Below are 20,541 nucleotides of genomic sequence, written 5' to 3' on the forward strand. Positions count from 1 at the left end.
CCGACCGCAGCTGGGTCCCCTCGGACCCTTGAATTAAGCCTTCTTTTATTGACTTTCTTACCGAGCTGCTTATGACCCTCCTTATAGTCTCCGAAGTACTGCGCCGGACCAAATAATCAGATCAAGTAGCAATCTTAACATATTTGTGCATTCCAGGGTAGAACATGTACGCTTTGTAATAATAAATAAATTGCGGATCTTCGTGCAAAATAAGAAACGAGACTCGCATAAATATTTATTGTCGTCTTGAATCATTTGAGAGTTATGAATGAATTTATGAACAATGCAATCGGGTGATTAAATTTGTCTAATAGTGTCATTGTTTTGCATTCCACCCGCTCGGTTTTATTATAAATGCATGAAATCCGCGGTCTAGTAATTATAACTGACAAATTATAAAGTCAGTTAATGTCTCCTTTGCAAATAGTAATTAAACGTTTCGTTTAATTAAAAGATCATTTAAATAATTCCATAAATAATTTATCTCTTATGTCAAATTTTTGCAAAATGTTACTTTTTTATTTGAATTTTATTATTAACTTTTTTTATACTTTTTTATTCAAAAAAAAAGTGGTGCAATAAATTGCAGGAGATCGTTGTAAAGAAGAAGCCGCGCTTCCAAAATTGTTCGTTGAATTATCAGAGAAAATTAAGCGTTACGGCAAACAAGACTGACCAATTGAGCCGTTTATTTTGAAAATGGCATAAGTCACTTTGTTTTTAAGTCGATATATTTAAGGGTTTGCGTTTGAACACGTTTAAAAATATGGATGCTAACTTTCGAGAAGATTTACTTGTATTTGTTATCTCAGGATACTGATATTTTTCTCAGTATAAATAATTTCGTATAAACATTAAAAAATCACCACTTTTCATTACGGTAAAGTGACTTAGCCACTTTCAAAATAAATAGTTTAGAAAAATGACTGACATATATTAATTTTGTCCAACGTATTTTACTGAAGTGATGTTTTGAAAGGACAGTGATTTACTAAAATTGTTGAATGAATTACATATATAATAATACTTTATACCATGAACATATTTAATATAAAGGTTTGATTTAAGTATTTTTTATTTTAATATTCATAAAATACAAAAATAATTAGTACATTTTGAAACATAAGTATAAGTAATTTATATGAAAATACATCAGTTCAATTCAATTTTCGTCATCAACAGGGGTGATTAAGTCCTCGGAAATCGTGTTTTGTTTCAAATTTTTTAAATAACTGTAGTATAGTGGGGGGTATATAATTAAGCAAGTCCATCGTGTCTTTGTATTTTGCTGAAGAAACAGGACGAGATCCAGCGTATAACATAATATAATATATAATATATATATTATATAATATAATTTACAAAACTGCACTATTCTTTCGCACTTATAAAAATAAGTCAGTGATCACACAACTTTTTTAAAAATACTGAAAATAATTCAAAACAATACTTCACACACACTTATCACACGTTTCTATTTCTTTTACGCTAAGCCCCGCAATTAATTTCCTGAGTACAGCGACTTACGCCACTTTCAAAATAAACATGTTTGTTATACCGTTAATTAGCAAAACTTCTCTCGAACAAATCTCAATAGTTCTCAACTTATTGATTGCAAATTTTTTAAAAATGAAAAGATACCTTTCAATTGTAATTAGTGTTACCATTAACTCGATTTTTTTGAAGAAGTGACTTACGCCACTTTCAAAATAAACAGCTCAATTAACAGGTTGATACTTAGCTCATCGAACGCCACATTGCCGAACCTCCCGATTAGAATTGCTCCCGATCATCTTCTGTAACTAATCGCCCGAAGAATGTTGTTTTCGTAGAAGAGTTTAGCGGGCGCGAACAAAGTGTCAGGCGAGAGACCCGTTCGAAACTTTTCCGAGCGATCGAACGAGGAACTCGAGACCAACCTGCACACGTTCCTCGACCCCGTAAAAAAGCCTGGATTTTTGAGGAGGTGTTTCGGAAACCCGAGCCGGACACGCGCCGTAAAATTATATCGGCCGCGCAACGACGCGTCGTGACACCGAACCCTACGCCGGCGTTGTCACAGTTTTCGCTATCATTCTCCGCAGCATCGATTCGTACGATGCGAATTCGTCAACGCGAAGATCCCTGAACAATTTGGAACTTTGCAATAAAACGGATTCAATACGATTCTTTTTAAAAATATCTCTCCGAAGGGATCTTGATTTTTCATATTACAGTAAATTCTCCCTAATCGACGCTCAGATTACATTTTTATTGTAATACGTTGAATGAACTGAATGTTATTAGGATTTTTATAATATGAAAAAGTTAAGTTAATATTTCTTACGGTAAATTTTAACTTGTTAGTTTCGGTTTCATTAATTAACCCTCGGTACATGGACAATTTAGAAAGAGGAGGGCTCGTTTTTATAGTTGTTGACAATCAGTAACTATAAAAATGAGCCGCGATGCTAGTATAATCATATCTCCTCTTCCCAAATTGTCCATTTTTGTGCGCAATCCGAGCGCGAATTAAGGAGAAATTACTGTACACAAAAAATGGACAATTTGGAAAGAGAAGTCACCGATTGTCAACGATTATAAAAACGAGTCCTCCTTTTCCCAAATTGTCTATTTACCAAGGGTTAATTAATGAAACCAAACCTAGCAAGTTAAAATTCACCGTAAGAAATATTAGTTTAACTTTTTCGTATTATAAAAATTCTAGTAACATTCAATTCGTTTATTACAATAGAAATGAATTCAAAGATGAAAAATCATGTCTTCTCTTCCCAAATTGTCCGTTTTTGTGCGCAATCTGAGCGCAAATTAAGGAGAAATTACTGTACATAAAAAATGGACAATTTGGAAAGAGAAGTCACCGATTGTCAACGATTATAAAAACGAGTCCTCCTTTTCCCAAATTGTCTATTTACCAAGGGTTAATTAATGAAACCAAAACTAGCAAGTTGAAATTCACCGTAAGAAATATTAGTTTAACTTTTTCGTATTATAAAAATTCTAGTAACATCCAATTCGTTTATTACAATAGAAATGAATTCAAAGATGAAAAATCATGTCTTCTCTTTCCAAATTGTCCATTTTCGTGCGCAATCTGAGCGCAAATTAAGGAGAAATTACTGTACACAAAAAATGGACAATTTGGAAAGAGAAGTCACCGATTGTCAACGATTATAAAAACGAGTCCTCCTTTTCCCAAATTGTCTATTTACCAAGGGTTAATTAATGAAACCGAACCTAGCAAGTTAAAATTCACCGTAAAATATATTTCTTTAACTCTTTCGTATTATAAAAATCCTAGTAACATTCAATTCGTTTATTACGATAAAAATTAATTGAAAAATGAAAAATCATATCTCCTCTTCACAAATTGTCCATTTTTGTGCGCAATCCGAGCGCGAATTAGGGAGAAATTACTGTACACAAACAATGGACAATTTGGGAAGAGAAGTTACCGATTGTCGACAACTATAAAAACGAGTCCTCCTCTTCCCAAATTGTCTATTTACCAAGGGTTAATTAATGAAACCGAACCTAGCAAGTTAAAATTCACCGTAAAATATATTTCTTTAACTCTTTCGTATTATAAAAATCCTAGTAACATTCAATTCGTTTATTACGATAAAAATTAATTGAAAAATGAAAAATCATATCTCCTCTTCCCAAATTCACCATTTTTGTGCTAAATCTGAGCACAAGTCAGGAAGAAATTATACTGTATCTCTAAGAAACAAAGTTTATCAATGAACCTACAAATTATTTTCAGATCGATTGTTCATCCAGAAGATTCCGTTTCACCGATAAACCCGTTGATTTCTGTGGACCAATGCCAAATTTCTCGCGTCAGACGATGATCATCTTCGACCACCGAGAGCCACCGGCATGTTCAAATACCCGGACGATCGGAGTTCTACCGGCATCGATACAGAAAATTTATATTTAAAATTCCATCGGACCCCGGCGTCATACGACAGCCGCGACAGAGGGAAAGCGTTCAGGTTTCATATAAAAATTCCTAGTAAATTGCGCGACACGGAAACAAAATTCCTAGGGACGGGATGCCTCGGCCGGCATATGGAGTCGATTCGGCCCAGCGACCTTTGATTTGGACGATCGCGTTAGTTCCAGGTTCCAGCTAGAGAGGATCGTCGATGAAACGTTATCCATAGGCGAGAAGTACACCTAGGGGCTACCGACAGATTGAAAAATCTGTGGATCGCGAGGGGAGCAGCAGCAGCAGCCGTTCGTGAAACTCGAGAGTCTCCGAGTGGAAGGCGCACGGTCCACGAGCGTTCGAGACTACGGGGACACGCCAGGACCGATCGAAAGCTGAATTTTTTCGATCCGCGCAGCGTCATCTCAGTCCGATGGACTGCGATCGGTTACTTCAGCTGCTGGCGCAGCTGACAAACCTTCTGCCGCGGGGCAGCCTCGCCGTTTGAGTAGCCACCGGTGGATATTTTCTGTGAGACAGGTGCTCGCAATCTGCTCGGACGACAGCCGGCGCCCGCGCCGACCGATTCGTTACTATACGTATAACAATCGTCCGCGCAATAATCATCCGCATCCGATTGTTCCGTGGACCGTCGTCGATCCGCCGACGGAACGTGCATAAAAACGCGTTCCGCTGCGTCCAATACTTCAAATTTTGACGCGCGTCCTGCCCGGCGCGGCCAAAATTGCGCCGGTTCGGACGATTTTAAACAATTAGCTGTTTTCAAATTGACGGGGAATTCTCGTGCAGCGGGTCTGAAAAAGTTGATTTCTTTTTGTTCGCATAAATCATCGGTGCGAGATGTGTCAGAAATGTGCCCTGTAAATTTTTTAATTGCAATTTTTTACTCCATGGTGCTGGAATAGCGGACCAAATTTTTATATCGAATTTTAAGCTGTTGGCGCAGTAAATTCTGCCCAATGTTCCTTCGGCTTGTAAACAAAAATGAACAATTTTAGAAACGGAAGTACGATTGTTCGGACCTCGAGGCTTGTTTTTATGGTTGCCGGTTGTCGACAATTGTAAAAACGAGGCGCAAGGCTCGAATGATCGTATCTTCTCTTCCGAAATTGTCCACTTTTGTTTACGAGCTAGAGAAAAATTAGAAAGAATTTACTGAAAACTTTTAACTCGTTTTTCTCGATACCGTGTTGTTTTTTTTCTAAATTGGCGGGCTGGATAACTCAAAAAATAATCGACCAATCGACTTGAAACAAAGTTTACTTCTTTTGACCACCGCCACTCTTTTTTTTTACCAGGGATCGAACCTAAAATTAGATGTTAGTTTTCGTTTATAATACTTTTGAACAATACTTTTATGTTGAAATTGTATACCAAAAACAAAAAAACAAAATTTGCTTACAAACACTAGAATTTGTTCAGTTTGTCAAATTTTTATTCGATATAGAATCAATCTCAGTTTAAATTATCTAAGTGGCAGAAAATTTTTGATTTGTTGCTTTCTGGTGCCTGTCATAAATGCTACACTGTCCGCCAATCATGACTACATAATTGAAAACAAGTATAAGGCTGGATCTCTATAAAAATACAACATGATTGATATAAGATCTCTATAAAATACAACAAAAATTGGACTAAAAGAGTTCGTTCCAGAATAATATAACTTTTAGTTCTGTATAAAAAAGTTAAAAGAAAAACATTTAATTTTCACATTGCTACACGAGAATATCCGCCCTTAATGGAATTCCGGATGCGACGTATTTGCGGATCTTTCGAATTTATTGCAGGGATTTTTCTGGACTTTTCATGCTGTACTGCAGTTCTACTATTGTTAAATAAAAATGACACCAGAGTGTTAAGTGTCAGACGATTTGGTCGGTCGTCCGCTCTTCTTAAAACAAGAATTGAATTAATTAGATAGGGCAACGTGAAAAACAAGTCGTCGCACGACCGCAGCAAGTCTATAAATACTCTTGTAACTCGGTAACTAAAAAATCATTCTTCACAAAAGTCGTCAGATTCGTCGACGTCAGGATACCGCGAAAGATCTCTTTCTATTTTCGTTTCCCAAGTCGTAAACTGTTCGTAGATTTTTCGACACGCTTTCCAAGAATCAAGAATATTAAACGAACGTCGTAAACCGCCGTTTCCTCGCGAAATTCCAGCAGGATCAATCCGCAAAAAGCTAAGATATTTTTACTGCGGGGACAAGTCCGGACAGAGAATTTGTGTGCGCAAAGACTTAGCACGGAATCGATTATGGTAAAACGATTACCAGCTGCGCGTGTAACGCGGCGGAGTGTTAAAGGCAACGGATTTGAATTAATTTGTCGAACGTTCGAAACTGGAGTGCGCCGGTTACAGTAATATCGAAGCGATCGTGTCGATAACGTGCACCGAAATGTGCGGACGCGACCGTGGAGATAATAATTTCATCAGATATTTTATGTATTAACAAGACAAATTGCGCGGAAATTGTAAATTACTCAAGACGTAAATTGCAGGGTAATACGGTGAATGCAACTCCAACGGATTTGCGTGATTTCAATTTTCTTCAGTTTTTCAAGCTTGCACCTTCGCGACCGACTTTACACCGAATTTACTTTCACTGAAACGAACGCGCTACGGTTGCAATCGTCGCTCTTAATATTGTCAAATGCCAAAGTCAGGGCGATTGCTTCTATTAAATTCGTTCGTAACACATGTTGGCATATTCGCAGCTTGCTGAAATTCGGCGCAGCTGTACATGAAGCGCCTAGCGCAGTGACCCGCAAAGCCGTTGAACGATATTGCGAAAATGACCATCGAACAATAAGAGAAAAAGTTTTTATTGAATCGTATCGATACGTTCGTGGTCAAGAATTCGACTTTCCCGCAAACTAATCGAGCTGTTGCGTGGAAGCCGAGAGAAACGAAGATTGCGAAATATGTAGTCCAGCTGTTGATTCCACGATCCCTGTAGACCGAGCGTTTCCCATACATAAATAACGCCTCGCCTACACCCACCGTATTATATGTTCCCATTATATCGTATTATATCAACCACCTATTATCTTCTCTCGTTGCTTCATCCCTGCTCCTAAACACCGTCTGCTCAAACGAACCTCGGGCTCGCCCTGGCCCTTCGAATCTCCTTTCGCAAATTTATCCAAGCGTTTATTCAAATTTTGCACGAACAAAAGCACTTTGCTCGCGAAGATAGTTTTATGATTTTAACAACTGCGCGGTACTGCACGGTAATATATTTTGTAATATATTATTACAAAATAATATATTACTAATTATTAATTAAAATTATATTACTAATATATTATTATACTACTATATATTATTATATATTACTATTATATATATATATATATATATATATATATATATATATATATTACTATATATTATTATATTATATTACTAATATATTATAATAATATATTATATTTGTAATATATTATTAATATATTATTAACAGTGATTGAAGAAGACGATCAGACTTGTTACTGTTTCGATTTCCGATTTTTGATAATTCGTAGTTACTGGACTGCGGATTTTATGCATTTGTGGGAAAATTGCGTGGTTGCTATTCGAAATGGAAAAAATAATTGAAAGAATTTAAGAATGTCAGCGTCTTAGTTTTAATCTATTAAACTGATTAAATAAAGAATTAACTTATTACAGTAATTTCTCCCTAATTCGCGCTCAGATTGCGCACAAAAATGGACAATCTAGGAAAAGGAGCTACGATTATTCGAGCCTTGCACCTCGTTTTTATAATTGTTGACAATCGGCGATTATAAAAATGAACCGCGAGGCTGAAATAATCGTACCTCCCCTTCTCAAATTGTCCACCTTTTATTACAAGCTGAAGGAAAATTGTGGGGAGAATTTATTGTATTTCGTTTCTGTTTCTTGCAACAAATGCAGCCGACTTTTTATTTTGCGTAAAGGTCCGTGGTCTAAGTAATTACGCTACGCTTTTTATACCATCTTTACAGAGGTCCAACATTTGCTATTTATTGGTTTCAAGTTCCCTTGTTTGTTGAAACTGTTGATTATTTGCAAGCAAAGTATTTGCAAGTAAAAGTATATTTATTGAACACACAAGATCTAATCTAGAGGCTTGCTCGTGAGAGCTTAGAGACAACTGATGTAATCGTAGGCTGCTCACCGACGAGCAGGGAGACCCGCAAACTATGAGTCGAAAAATCTGTATTGGTCATAAATAACCAATCCGTGTAACGAACTTTCGAGTCGACGCGCGTTTTGCGCTCACGTGGCCTGCAGATGGGCCGCAAGGACCGTTTTACCTAAAAACGGACAAGGCCGTAAAACGTACAAATTACCCATTTTCCATAGCATCGAAAATGCCAGACATTTACAGAAACGTATTGTAAAATTATGCGAGAGTTGCGCGTATCTTTTTGCCACAATTATAAACGAATTCGCGACGGAAAGGTGCAACCTCGTCTTCGGTTGAACGTCCTGCAGGACGCAGGATGACAATGATTAAGCGGGCTGCGAAAACAGCGCCGGGTGTCTCCGATCGATAAGAAAATATAATTATGTTCGCAGAGATAATTAGAATCAAGGGGCGCATCTGTCGAACGCCGCGGAGGAAATGATTTGGCCGACGAGGAGGGCAACGTTGATGACCGAAAACGGAAACGTGGAGTCGATTTCGGACCGTTCTCCTCGGCCCATGGCACCGTGAACGATCGCATGAATTAACATTTTGATGCCGAGAATTGTCGGGTGGTCGTTTCAATTTATAATTAAGACCCCCGGGCTAATTACAGTCGAGCGGGCAGAATGCTTGTAACCGCGACGCCGAATAATTAATGATCGCCCGCGCTGCCCGCCGGTATATCGAATCGTGTTTGCAACTCGGTGAGCCGCGGTTTGCGATTCTGCTTGCATCTCGATCGACGGTTTCACTTGAATTCCTTATCTGGTTTGTGGACTGCTACACAGCGAATCGATCGCAAACAGAGTTATGGCGTTCTCACACCTGTATGTTCTTCTCCTATTTTTTTTTTACGGTACAATACATTTGGTATCGTTTTGGCAGGTTTAACGCTCGGATGAACTCTTGCAAGGTACAGTTTGTCGATTCGTAAACTGATTTAGATCATTTACTTTTCAGATATTGTAAAAGTGTTTACTGAGACTTCAAATGAACCCTTAGAGCTCTATGAACGCATATATGCGTTTGGCGAAAGTCATCCGTATAGTCATCGGCCTGGACTAAGGGCGCATATATGCGTTTGTCGATTTTTTCAATCAATATGCAGTTATTTTCGTGTAAAATTAATACAGGGCCACTCGTATCGGTCTATGTATTGATCATTGTTTTGAAATTTTTCGCACACAATTAAATTATTAATTCCTGTGTTGTAAATATCAAATTAAGTTTTTCAGTTGATTGTAAAATTTAATGTTTTAAATTGTTAATGTTTATAATACATAGTTTTAATGCTCAAAAATAACGGTCTTTAATTATTTAACCTTCTGCAATAGAATCACTATAATTTATTAATAGACCCGGGCACTGCCGTGACATAACCTAGATCTTACTGGACAATCGGTGAATTGTACTTTTCTTAAATTGTTACATGTATTTCGCATCATAATTTGGCGAAGCGATCGAGTCATTCTTCTTCGAGTTAGCAATCGCAATTTATTATCAATTTTTCGACATGATTTCGAATTTTTGTTCACTTTTATGATTAGAAAACCCACAAGTGATCCCTAGCAATGTACCTATAATAATTCTTCGCGTACTTGTATCGTAATTAATTAGTTATAAACAATTTTTCATTTAATGTTCAAATATCAAAAATGGGAGCAAATGATTCGTTCCGCCTACCTCATAAGAGTCAATGTAAAATCCGGCAAGAATCAATTGCTCTTTCGGCGATGGCAATGCCTCGTGTGGCGAAATCTGGAAACTCGGATAAGGGTCCGTGCAGCGCCAATTAGTAAATGGCAAAACGCTGAAACTGCTAGCCAAAACAGAGCTTCCAGATCTCGCCACAAGAAGCGCCACTATTTGGCTGGCAGTTTCAGCTTTTTGTCGTTTACTAATTGACGCTGTACCGAGGCACCACCATCGCCGAAAGAGCAATCGATTCTTGTCGGATTTTACATTGACTCTTGTGGGAAAAGCAGTAAGAATCACCTGCGCTCGAATAAAAAACATGTAAATATAATATTGTTATAATATGATATAATATATAATATATAATATTGTTATAATATGATATAATATATAATATATAATATTGTTATAATATGATATAATATAATATATAATATTGTTATAATATGATATTGTTTCCCGTCTCTTCCAAATGACAAAATAAATTATTATAATCGAAATCATGTAAAGAAATTTATTCGAATTTTCATCCCTCGGCGAATAATATTCCCTCCCCTGTAGCGAACCTGAAACGACTGACTACTGTTAGTAAAAATAGAAAAAGGGTGTCGGGGCAAAATAGAGAACCTAACACAAGCACCTATAGGCGACCTATAGGCGTCTCGGGTACTTTGGTGACCCTATCCCCGTACTCCCCTTCTGTGATTGTTGTTTTTTGCGACACTAATCTACCGATCAAAAGCACCACGAACAGTGCACGTTCGGCGACAGTTCCCAAGGACTGACAGCGACTGACAAGGACTATACTATCGTTTGGTCGGCATCGGCACATGGGACCGGCATTATCAAGGTTAGAAAATAATGTCAGCATGCCGCCTGAACGGAAAGCCCAGCAAAATCAGCTCCGCGTTTAACGTGTTAATTGTATATGAGCCGTTTATTTTGAAAGTGACATAAGTCACTTTACCGTAATGAAAAGTGGTGATTTTTTAATGTTCATACGAAATTATTTATACTGAGAAAAATATCAGTATCCTGAGATAACAAATACAAGTAAATCTTCTCGGAAGTTAGCATCCATATTTTTCTGTTATACGCCGGATCTCGTCCTGTTTTTTCAGCAAAATACAAAGACATGATGGACTTGCTTAATTATATACCCCCTACTATACTAGTTATTTTAAAAATTTGAAACAAAACACGATTTCCGAGGACTTAATCACCCCTGTTGATGACGAAAATTGAATTGAACTGATGTATTTTCATATAAATTACTTATATTTATGTTTCAAAATGTACTAATTATTTTTGTATTTTATGAATATTAAAATAAAAAATACTTAAATCAAACCTTTATATTAAATATGTTCATGGTATAAATTATTATTATATATGTAATTTATTCAACAATTTTAGTAAATCACTGTCCTTTCAAAACGTCACTTCAGTAAAATACGTCGGACAAAATTAATATATGTCAGTCATTTTTCTAAACTATTTATTTTGAAAGTGGCTAAGTCACTTTACCGTAATGAAAAGTGGTGATTTTTTAATGTTTATACGAAATTATTTATACTGAGAAAAATATCAGTATCCTGAAATAACAAATACAACTAAATCTTCTCGAAAGTTAGCATCCATATTTTTAAACGTGTTCAAACGCAAACCCTTAAATATATCGACTTAAAAACAAAGTGACTTATGCCACTTTCAAAATAAACGGCTCATATAGTAAAGCGAGCAGATACACAGACAGGACTATTATTTTGTTTAATAATTTTGTCATTTGTTTCAAATAATTGTTTCCGATTAAACGTATAAGCAACGGGAAAAATATGTACAATTTAATAATTTTATTAAAATATACATACATATAGTCTACATTACTCTACGTATTCTACATTAATGTATGGCTTACAGTTTACGAGATTCGTGCTCATCCTTTAATCAAATTTCTTGCAGCAACAGTAACAAATCGTTTATCGACTACGATGAACTGGTAATCCCTGAGTCTTATCTGTTTGAATACCTCTGCATAAAAAGATATTCGCTCGCACCTAGTTTACGATAAATACTCGATGCTATAAATAAATAAAGATCTACGCCGTTCGTATACAAACAGGGAAACACGGTAGCGCCGCGAATCAATTTTCAAGCCGTTTTCGACCAACCAGCTCAATATAATAAATTACTTAATAAATTATTCCACTTTCAGTCGATGAGTATCGTCCATGGGTGGTCCGGGATAACGCCGTATTGTATTTCCATTAAATGCTCCAGGAACTTTTTGTGGACAGGATCCGAGTGTTCTAGCGTTGGTATATGCAAAGGTCGACCGATGTATTCGATGTACGACACCGGGCTGATTGTACAGGCTGTTCCTGTTCCGAATAGCTCCAACAACTGGAATCGAACGAGTCAAATGAAATCGATATGTAATCGCATGTAATTAGCGCGCGAGCTTACCCTGTTTTCCGACAGCAATTGGCAAACTTCGTTCATGCAGAATTTCCGTTCGCTCACTTTGAACTGATTCCACTCCTTGGCCAGGGATAAGATAGAGTTTCTCGTAACTCCAGAAAGAATTAGACCACTTGTCAGAGGCGGCGTGATCAATTCTTTCTCTGAACATTCCGAGTAGATCATTGATCAATAATATTGTACAAGATAATTAACGTTTCTTAGCTTGCTATCGCGATCGAACAATTTATCAAGAAGTCCTCGAGCGCGTACGGGGTGTTTCATAATTTATGATATAAATTCGATCTGGTAGATTCTATTGCTGGAAATAAGACGAAAATCTTATCGTGGAATTGAATTAAAATATCAGTCGAGTACACGTGTACTTAATTAATAACCGGTCGTTATAGACTGTTAATACGATCGTTTGCATAAACGATACAATGTCAGGGCTATTTTTGCATCAGGATACGATTGAAGAATGCGTACTAAAATAATCTATGTATATATAATATAATATATATAATATAATATAATAATATATATATTATTATAATTATTATATATATATACATAACCTTGACATAATCTATATGTATATAATAATCTGTGTATATATCTAACCTACTAAAATAATCAGTGTGCTTTTCGTTGAATGTAGTTAAAAATTTTCAGTGAAAATGTCGTTCAAAATGCGTGTATTCGACCGATATTTAAACTTGATACCATGAATTATGAGACACCCTCGATTTATTTTGATTTCACTAATAAAAAAAAAACCTACCGCCGTCGTCGTTGATGTAGAACATGAAGATGTTCATGGTCCCAGCTTCGGTTACTTCGCTGTTTTCTCCGAAAAGCCACAGCACTTGCTGCAATCCTCTTTCCACGGCTTCCCTTTGCGCGTGAAGCGTAGGACCATAATTGCTACCTAATTTATAACTACCACAACCTCCCGGCCACGCTCTAGTGTATTGTGGATCTGCTAGCAAAGACACGCCAGCTTTGCCACCCTCTTTCTTAAAATAGGAGCCCACAGGTGATAAAATAACATACAGTAATGCGGACTCCGACGATGCCACTCCAAGTGTCGGCTACACACCAACAAGAAACGAGAAATTATTATACACGATTAACGATCGAAGAGGAGGAGGAGAAGGAATTCGCGGTAATGAGTTTGCCTACGTTTTTCCAGGAAACGGGAATTATTTTCCGCGACGCTTCGAAGTCTACGTGAAAACCGATGGAAGGAAACCGAACACGTGCAACCAAGCGCCCAATGTAAAAATTGCAGAATAACGAAATATACAGTTCGTTCGAACCGTTTCAAATATTTTATTATGAGCCAATCGTCCCGCAGCTTTCATCATCGCTTTTCTGTTTGTCATTTTTTTATCTAGCGCAACACTGCAATACTGCACTACCCATCCGTGAATCATAATACGGCTTGAGATCTTTTGGCCCTGCCCCAACAAAAGAGCATCAGGTCCCTGCTTTATCGCACATTATCATTTTAGTGTTGGGAAACACGTAGATTACCCTCCTGTTTGCGTTTTAATGACATCTGTGACATAAGTGACACGATTATCCTAACTATCGTGTGAAAGATTATAATTGACAGAATAGCCTGCTGACATACGCCGGAAGATAACGGTCTGACCTTTGTGCCAAATGAAAAAGTTTTATAATATTCCGTAGAAAGCCGCTACTCACATCTATACCTATGAGAGTCGGACGTATGTAGAGACTAGAGGCGGTGGAATGGGGTACCCATTCTTGATCTATACTGATTAATCGGCAGCAACACTTGATCAGCTCGTCCGCGAGAAATGTCGGCAGGCCAGTCCTCATCGCTGAACGGTTCATTCGCTCCATGTTCAAGTCTGGCCTGAATATCCTTATTTTCCCGTCCACGCCTCTGTAGGCTTTCATACCCTCGAACAACTGGAACAACACACACACACGCATTCGTTTCGTTCCTTCACTCGGATCACGTTCGCCTTAACTCTACGTTCGCCGGACTCTCAAAGTACGTTTGATACTCTTTTTTTTTTTTATCAAATTGTACGTTCAAGGAATAAATTGCAAACCTCTATCGCGTAATGCAGCACTTTCGACGCTGGATGCAGCACGAGGCTTTCGAGAGGCGTGATCTCCGGCACCTGCCATCCCCCTAACGCCTCGTGGTAAAATATCTTCAGCATATGATCCGTGAAGTATTTGCCGAACGACAAAGCACTGACGTCCGGCTTGGGCTGTAATTGTTGCGGTCCTGCAAGACGGACCGATAAATCCGCATACTACAAATGCAAGGAATCACTTGATAACGATCGTGGACACGACTAAAGACTGTTCGAAGCGTATCTCATTTTCTGAACGTCGCTACCTTGAAGGAACGTTCCGGCTGTATCACTTGTTTATCCCTGATCTGCAAGTAGGAGCTGCGCCTCACGTTCGGCTGAAGTTGATTCAACAAGTTCCCGCAGGACAATATCTGTAGGAACAACGTGGTTGAGCAAGGTTTAACGCGCTGAACAAGATACTGCGAACTCTGACACGGATTTTCGAAAGAAAACACGCAAGTGTTTTACGTTCCTCTACTTTGATCGAAAAAGGAAACTAAACAATATACATATATATATATATATATATATATATATATATATATATATATATATATATATATATATTCAGATACGTTTAATTATTTCGTAACGAGGTTGCGTGACTCTGTTATTGAAGGAACCAACTGTTTCGAGTTGATTAAGTAAAGAAACGATCCAGTGTATGTTGCCAAGATTAATGTGACAAGTGTCCTATCATTAATTACCCAGCACGATAACTTGCTTACGGAAGCGAAGATAACGTTAGGTCAATGAAATTACGCGCAGCAGTGCTAAAAATAAAGGATTCGAAAGATCACGTTTCATCAGAAATCAGTGAAAACTCTCATCCTCTTCCGTTTTCTTCGCCGGCACTTTAATACTATAAACAGTGAAGCAGCTTCACGGTCGCGCCATCGTCACGTTGTAAAATTTTCAACGACAGAGACATAAGACTTGATCGTAACAGTTGATAAAGTTGAAGCTTAAATACTCTAGGAGACTGTGGGCAATGGAAAGGCGGCTCTGGTAAGAGAAGGAAAATACTGGTTAAAGGAGGATATGCGGAGGATGCAGGACACGCGGAGGAGAGGAGAAAACGTGGGTACGCGTCTGGGAAATATGGTATGGAGACAATGGTATGGAGACATCCTTGGAGGATGGCAGTCACAGATATATTTGTGGAATCATCATTTTTTCTTTTTAATCTGATATACTATATATTATATTGTATGTTCATAAGTTCCTAATTTTATGTTATTTTGATCAGAGCAGGATTCATAGATGTAACTAGTAAAGTAGTCGTAATAGAATCAAATTATAGTTAAGTTATAGAGATAGTTTACGGAGGAAGATGCAGTAAATTCTCCTCAATTTTCCATCAGCTTGTAAACAAAAATGGAGAATTTGGGAAGAAGAAATACATTATAGATGTAGATTATACTACAAAGAGATATATTATTCGTGCCACGCGGCTCATTTTTATAATTGCCGATTGTCAACAATTATCAAGGCTCGAATAATAATATTTCTTCTTCCCGAATTGTTCATTTTTGTTTACAAGCTGAAGGAAAATTAGGGAGAATTTGCTGTATGTATAAAAAAAATCGAACCACCTGTAATCCGTAAGAATATCAATCTAAAGCTAACATAGTACAAGAGACAACTCTATTTCCGAACAATTTGAGTAAATGAACGAAAAGCAATCGGGAATTAAAGTAATATTCACACACGTTGATAAATTTGTATCTTACATCTTTACTTATTTACCGTTTCAATGAGATAATAAATGCAACTTAAATATCGGAGCTCTGTCTTCTTGCTGCAAATCCTTCGATTGTTTGACGGGCAGCGTGTTGATTGCGAGTGCTCGCGCGTAAATAAGAATACTGATTGCATCATTGCAGAGACAGAGAAAAATAAAGAGAGAGAGAGAGAACCAAGATAATTGGCCATGTTCTACGAAAAATCGGAATTACGCAAAGACGAAACTTTACGCAGATAAATTTCAATCTGCTGTACGTGATCTTTGCTCAATGATTTATAGCGCGAAGGGATCCCGTTAAATTACTATTTTATACAATAACGACATCATAATCACGTTGCCGAATTTCATTGACAGGATTCGAAATCAATGGGACACTCACCTGACGCCGTATGTGCACCATGTCGAACGACTATCGATCAACTATTGAATAATTATCGATATAATTATAACATCAATTACGGAAACAATTAGAGCGATGTTCGAAGGATCCACAAAGCTCATTACGTGAAAGTTTCTTTGCAAATTCGCTGGATCTGACGAACAGGTCGCACGTGTGCTTGCAAGAATATTCGAGTGATCTGTTCAGGAGATAATTTTCGAAAGAAATTCTTCGATTATATTAATCTGTAGCAGTTTTATTAATTGCTTCGATGTTCTTTGCAAGGTCCTCTGGTTGTTCGTCTGGTCCTTGTTCACAGGTATTGCCGCACAGAGCGTTAATCGTTGGAACAGCGAACTTAATTATTCCTGAATTAGTAGTTATTCAGGTAAAACACAATGTATCCAGACCAGTGCGCACTCTCGAATAATGTCTTTGCATTAACCATCGGTTAATATTTTATTTATTAGATCGAAAGGGGCGTGAAGGAGAGACAGAGAGGGGTAAAGTGTCCCCCTTCCTTCGCTCGGAAATAGTTGAGTGGAGGGATTTGTCGATTCGACATGTGCTCTTAATTATACACAGTGTTCGGAATATTTTGAGCATCGCGTTCGGCATGCCAATTAAATCGAATTGCTTGCGTTATTCCGCAATCATCATCGTCGTCGCTTGCCTCGCGGACTCTTCCCGCTAAGACGCCATTTTCTCAGGCCGAACGCCATCTATACGGCTACGCTCGATTTATCAAGTTTCTCTGCTCGATACGTTGAAATCATTCACCAATCGGACCCTATTTTCTGTTAAAAATTACATTTTATCCTTCTGCGTATTTATTAAAAAGATTCAATCACGAATACCGTCAGGTATTCAGAGATTTGATTGTTAACAACTATAAAAACGAGCCGCAAGGCTGGAATAATCGTACCTCCTCTTCCCAAACTGAGGGTCGATTAGGGAAACTTTACTGTAGTTGCCGTCGGGAAAATAATTCCATTAGGACACGGTTTATACCCGAAAGCTCCGACAGTAAATATTGTTAAATATTCGACCGTAGTATTTTGATTTCATTCGGATTGAATGGGATCTCCTCTTCTGATTTTTTTGGGGATACGATCTATGAATTTTCGTTAACGACGATAACGATAAGATTAGACATACTTGCAGCTATTGTTACCAAATTCAACACAAGTCTTTGTAAACTGATTACCTAATTTATTAATATAAATAATGGTAAATTACCTATATAAATTACTATAAATAATGGTAAATTACCTATATAAATTACTATAAATTAGGTAAATTACCTAATTTATTAATATAAATAATGGTAAATTACCTATATAAATTACTATAAATTAGGTAAATTACCTAATTTATTAATATAAATAATGGTAAATTACCTATATAAATTACTATAAATCTGGTCAATTACCTAATTTATTAATATAAATAATGGTAAATGACCTATATAAATTACTATAAATTTGGTCAATTACCTAATTTATTGATTTACCTGCAATCAATATAAAATATGTTTTCGTTTCCGTTACTGTAAGCATGGATGTTTACCCGTATATATGTATACAGAAATGAATTCGATTTAAATAAAATAAAAAGCTGCTTGAAAATCGAGGTGTCGACCAGCAAATATACTGCATGGACACCGTGTAGATGGACGGGAGACGAATCTTACGTTCGTCGAACGATCGAGAAAGGGAAGGAAAAATTGTGGTGTGGGGCATAATGAGTCGGAGGGAGGCAGGGAGTTGAAAACATGTTGATAGCGTCGGTTTCTTTGCGCGATAAGAAAGGACAGCACGCGCGTTATTATTAAGAACGTCATGTTCCGTGATTCGTCAAGCATCTCGCCGAACTATCGCATAAATATTTATCGCGTGCGCCAAATTAGAAATTGGTGGTGTTAACTTGCTCCAGCAACAATGCGAAACGATTGAATGCGAATATCGTTCGGCGTCTGGAACGAACAAGCAAGCCTTCTCTCGCATCGAAAACGAGACGAACCAAGTGAAGTGACAGAAACGTTCAGTTGGCGATAACAGAAAGTTGAAGTTTCCTCGTAGCTCGTTAACCGCGAGAAAATGATAAAACGGAATTATGCAGCCGTGATATCATTATCTTCGATTGAAACATATGTCTAGCGTTCATTCCTGGACGAAAAATACCGCATTTATGGCAAAAATGCTCGACTTATTAGGATCGTCGGAAACGAGCTTTTCTATTCGAAGACAGCAGCTCCAAACGGTTTCAATGCGAAAAATCACGGGGCCAGTAATTACGATCAACATTATCGTATTTATCGATGCTCGTTATCTCCGGTTGCGACATTATTGGAAAACTACTATTAATGAATTCGTTTCGTCTGCAAAAATGTTGTTCGCACGTTCCGTACTATGAGCGGGCACCATACACCAATGAAAACCGTTATTTTTCTGTTCCTATGATCGACTGAAAACTACATAATCAGCAGCGATCTATCGCAGATAAAAACATCTCGTTTCGCAAATGTATATGGAACGAACGCTATCGTTTCCCAGAAACGAAGCGAACTGTTAAAACCTTTCTCGACGATGAGAGCCGCTTGCCGAGTGGAATTGTTTTCTCGTGTCACGTCGAATTTGATTTATAAAAACATGTTTTTCGTTGGTACGAATACTTGGCACAATCGCGTTGTAAACACAGAGTAGATTCAACAAATGTTTCGCAACGCGACGCGGATTCGAAATCGAGTGCAGATTTTTCTATGTCGTTCCGTACAAATAATTGTATTATTGTAGCAATTTGTTTTCGTAGTAATTTTGTAGGAGTTTCCCGGCTTTTTCCGCTGACGATTTCGGTCTAAATAATTATCGTTGGCATTAGAGTTATCGGCCAATTAAGTATGTTTATAGTTTTCTTTAAAAAATAGAGCAGACCGATTGCATTATAAATAATTACGCTGTCGTGTGCCTTTCATGGCAAATAAGTGGAAGCACGCAGTATATGAATGCTTGCAAAAATTCTGCGCATCGATTCGGCCGTGTCGGAACGTGTATACTAAACACCGAGTATGTAGGGGCTTCTAGTAGTCTTCGTTGAATAAAATCGCGAAGATAGTGGTTGAAATGGGGATGCTCGGTTCGCGTAATCGTTCCAGTCGGAGCGACTGATTCGAAGCGACGAATTATCGTGTGCTCCCTCGAAACGAGCATTCCGTCAACATTTTTTGACCTTTCACTGAATCGGAACGGGATCGTCTGTCAGCGTCGTATATAGGCGGTACAAAACACAAAGGACTAAAGGAGATTACGACTAGACCTCGATCGCTCGCTTCTGAAACAGGCTGTTGGAAATAATGTTATCTCGACGTCATACCGAACAACTTTTGCCACTAGATTCCCGCAATCGTAGTCTGCCGCATCATGCCACGATAATGAAACTATGACGAAAATAGATGTTTCCTGCGCACACTCTCACCCTTTCGTTCGCCTCTTACAAAGTTAATTCTATCGCGCGAGATAACGTCGAACACGTAGAATGTAACCGAAAACTGCTATACACGGATAATAACAAAAGAATAACCCCATTTAATCGTACACGAATTCGTTTCAATGAACGATAATATAGAACGCATATTCTAATTAAAAATATGCTGGTAACCGAGAAAGACGAACAGCATCGATAAGGTAGATTCGACGAGAAGAGGATTGTCACGACCGCGATTATTAACATTGTAAAGTTCGGCCCAAGATGCGACGAACCCGGATAAAACTTTCAACATTGATCGAAATTATTATTAACGAAATTTTATCAAATTAACATTATTTGTTCGAAAGAAAATCTTCGAAATATGCTCCTGGTTATAATAGCTGTCCACCCTAATTTTGTTACCTATTGGAGCGAATCGGGGACTACTATTACGGCTAAGAGCATGTTTCAAGAATTTGTGTACACAAACGAAACATATCGATAAGCTGTTGATTGTCGACCAGTAGATCTAGTCTG

At 37.6% G+C, this 20,541-nt stretch overlaps 1 protein-coding gene across 2 annotated transcripts; it reads right to left on the reverse strand.

Annotated features, from left to right (window-relative positions):
* Positions 1-11,668: 11,668 nt before the first annotated feature.
* Positions 11,669-16,975, reverse strand: Bcat (Branched chain amino acid transaminase). Of its 2 annotated transcripts, none has more exons than XM_033471011.2 (7): positions 16,540-16,975; positions 14,677-14,784; positions 14,381-14,590; positions 14,004-14,234; positions 13,075-13,384; positions 12,297-12,454; positions 11,669-12,233 (listed from the first exon to the last, which is right to left on the reverse strand). In XM_033471011.2, exons 1-7 carry the CDS (start codon positions 16,558-16,560, stop codon positions 12,042-12,044), a joined length of 1,230 nt encoding a protein of 409 aa, XP_033326902.1. In that variant the 5' UTR covers positions 16,561-16,975; the 3' UTR covers positions 11,669-12,041. The 2 variants fall into 2 exon arrangements, with proteins under 2 accessions (XP_033326902.1, XP_033326901.2); XM_033471010.2 differs by lacking the exon at positions 16,540-16,975 and adding an exon at positions 16,163-16,436.
* Positions 16,976-20,541: the final 3,566 nt, after the last annotated feature.

This window comes from Megalopta genalis, chromosome 9 (genome assembly GCF_051020955.1).
Source record: "Megalopta genalis isolate 19385.01 chromosome 9, iyMegGena1_principal, whole genome shotgun sequence".
Taxonomy (NCBI): domain Eukaryota; kingdom Metazoa; phylum Arthropoda; class Insecta; order Hymenoptera; family Halictidae; genus Megalopta; species Megalopta genalis.

Excerpts from the sequence above, each read along its gene's own strand:
- Bcat (XM_033471010.2), bottom strand. The coding sequence starts at position 16,348 with ATGGCCAATTATCTTGGTTCTCTCTCTCTCTCTTTATTTTTCTCTGTC. Across the intron at positions 14,235-14,380 it reads TGCTGCATTACGCGATAGAG|TTGTTCGAGGGTATGAAAGC; the intron begins GTTTGCAATTTA and ends GTGTTGTTCCAG. Across the intron at positions 13,385-14,003 it reads CGACTCTCATAGGTATAGAT|CCGACACTTGGAGTGGCATC; the intron begins GTGAGTAGCGGC and ends GTTGGTGTGTAG.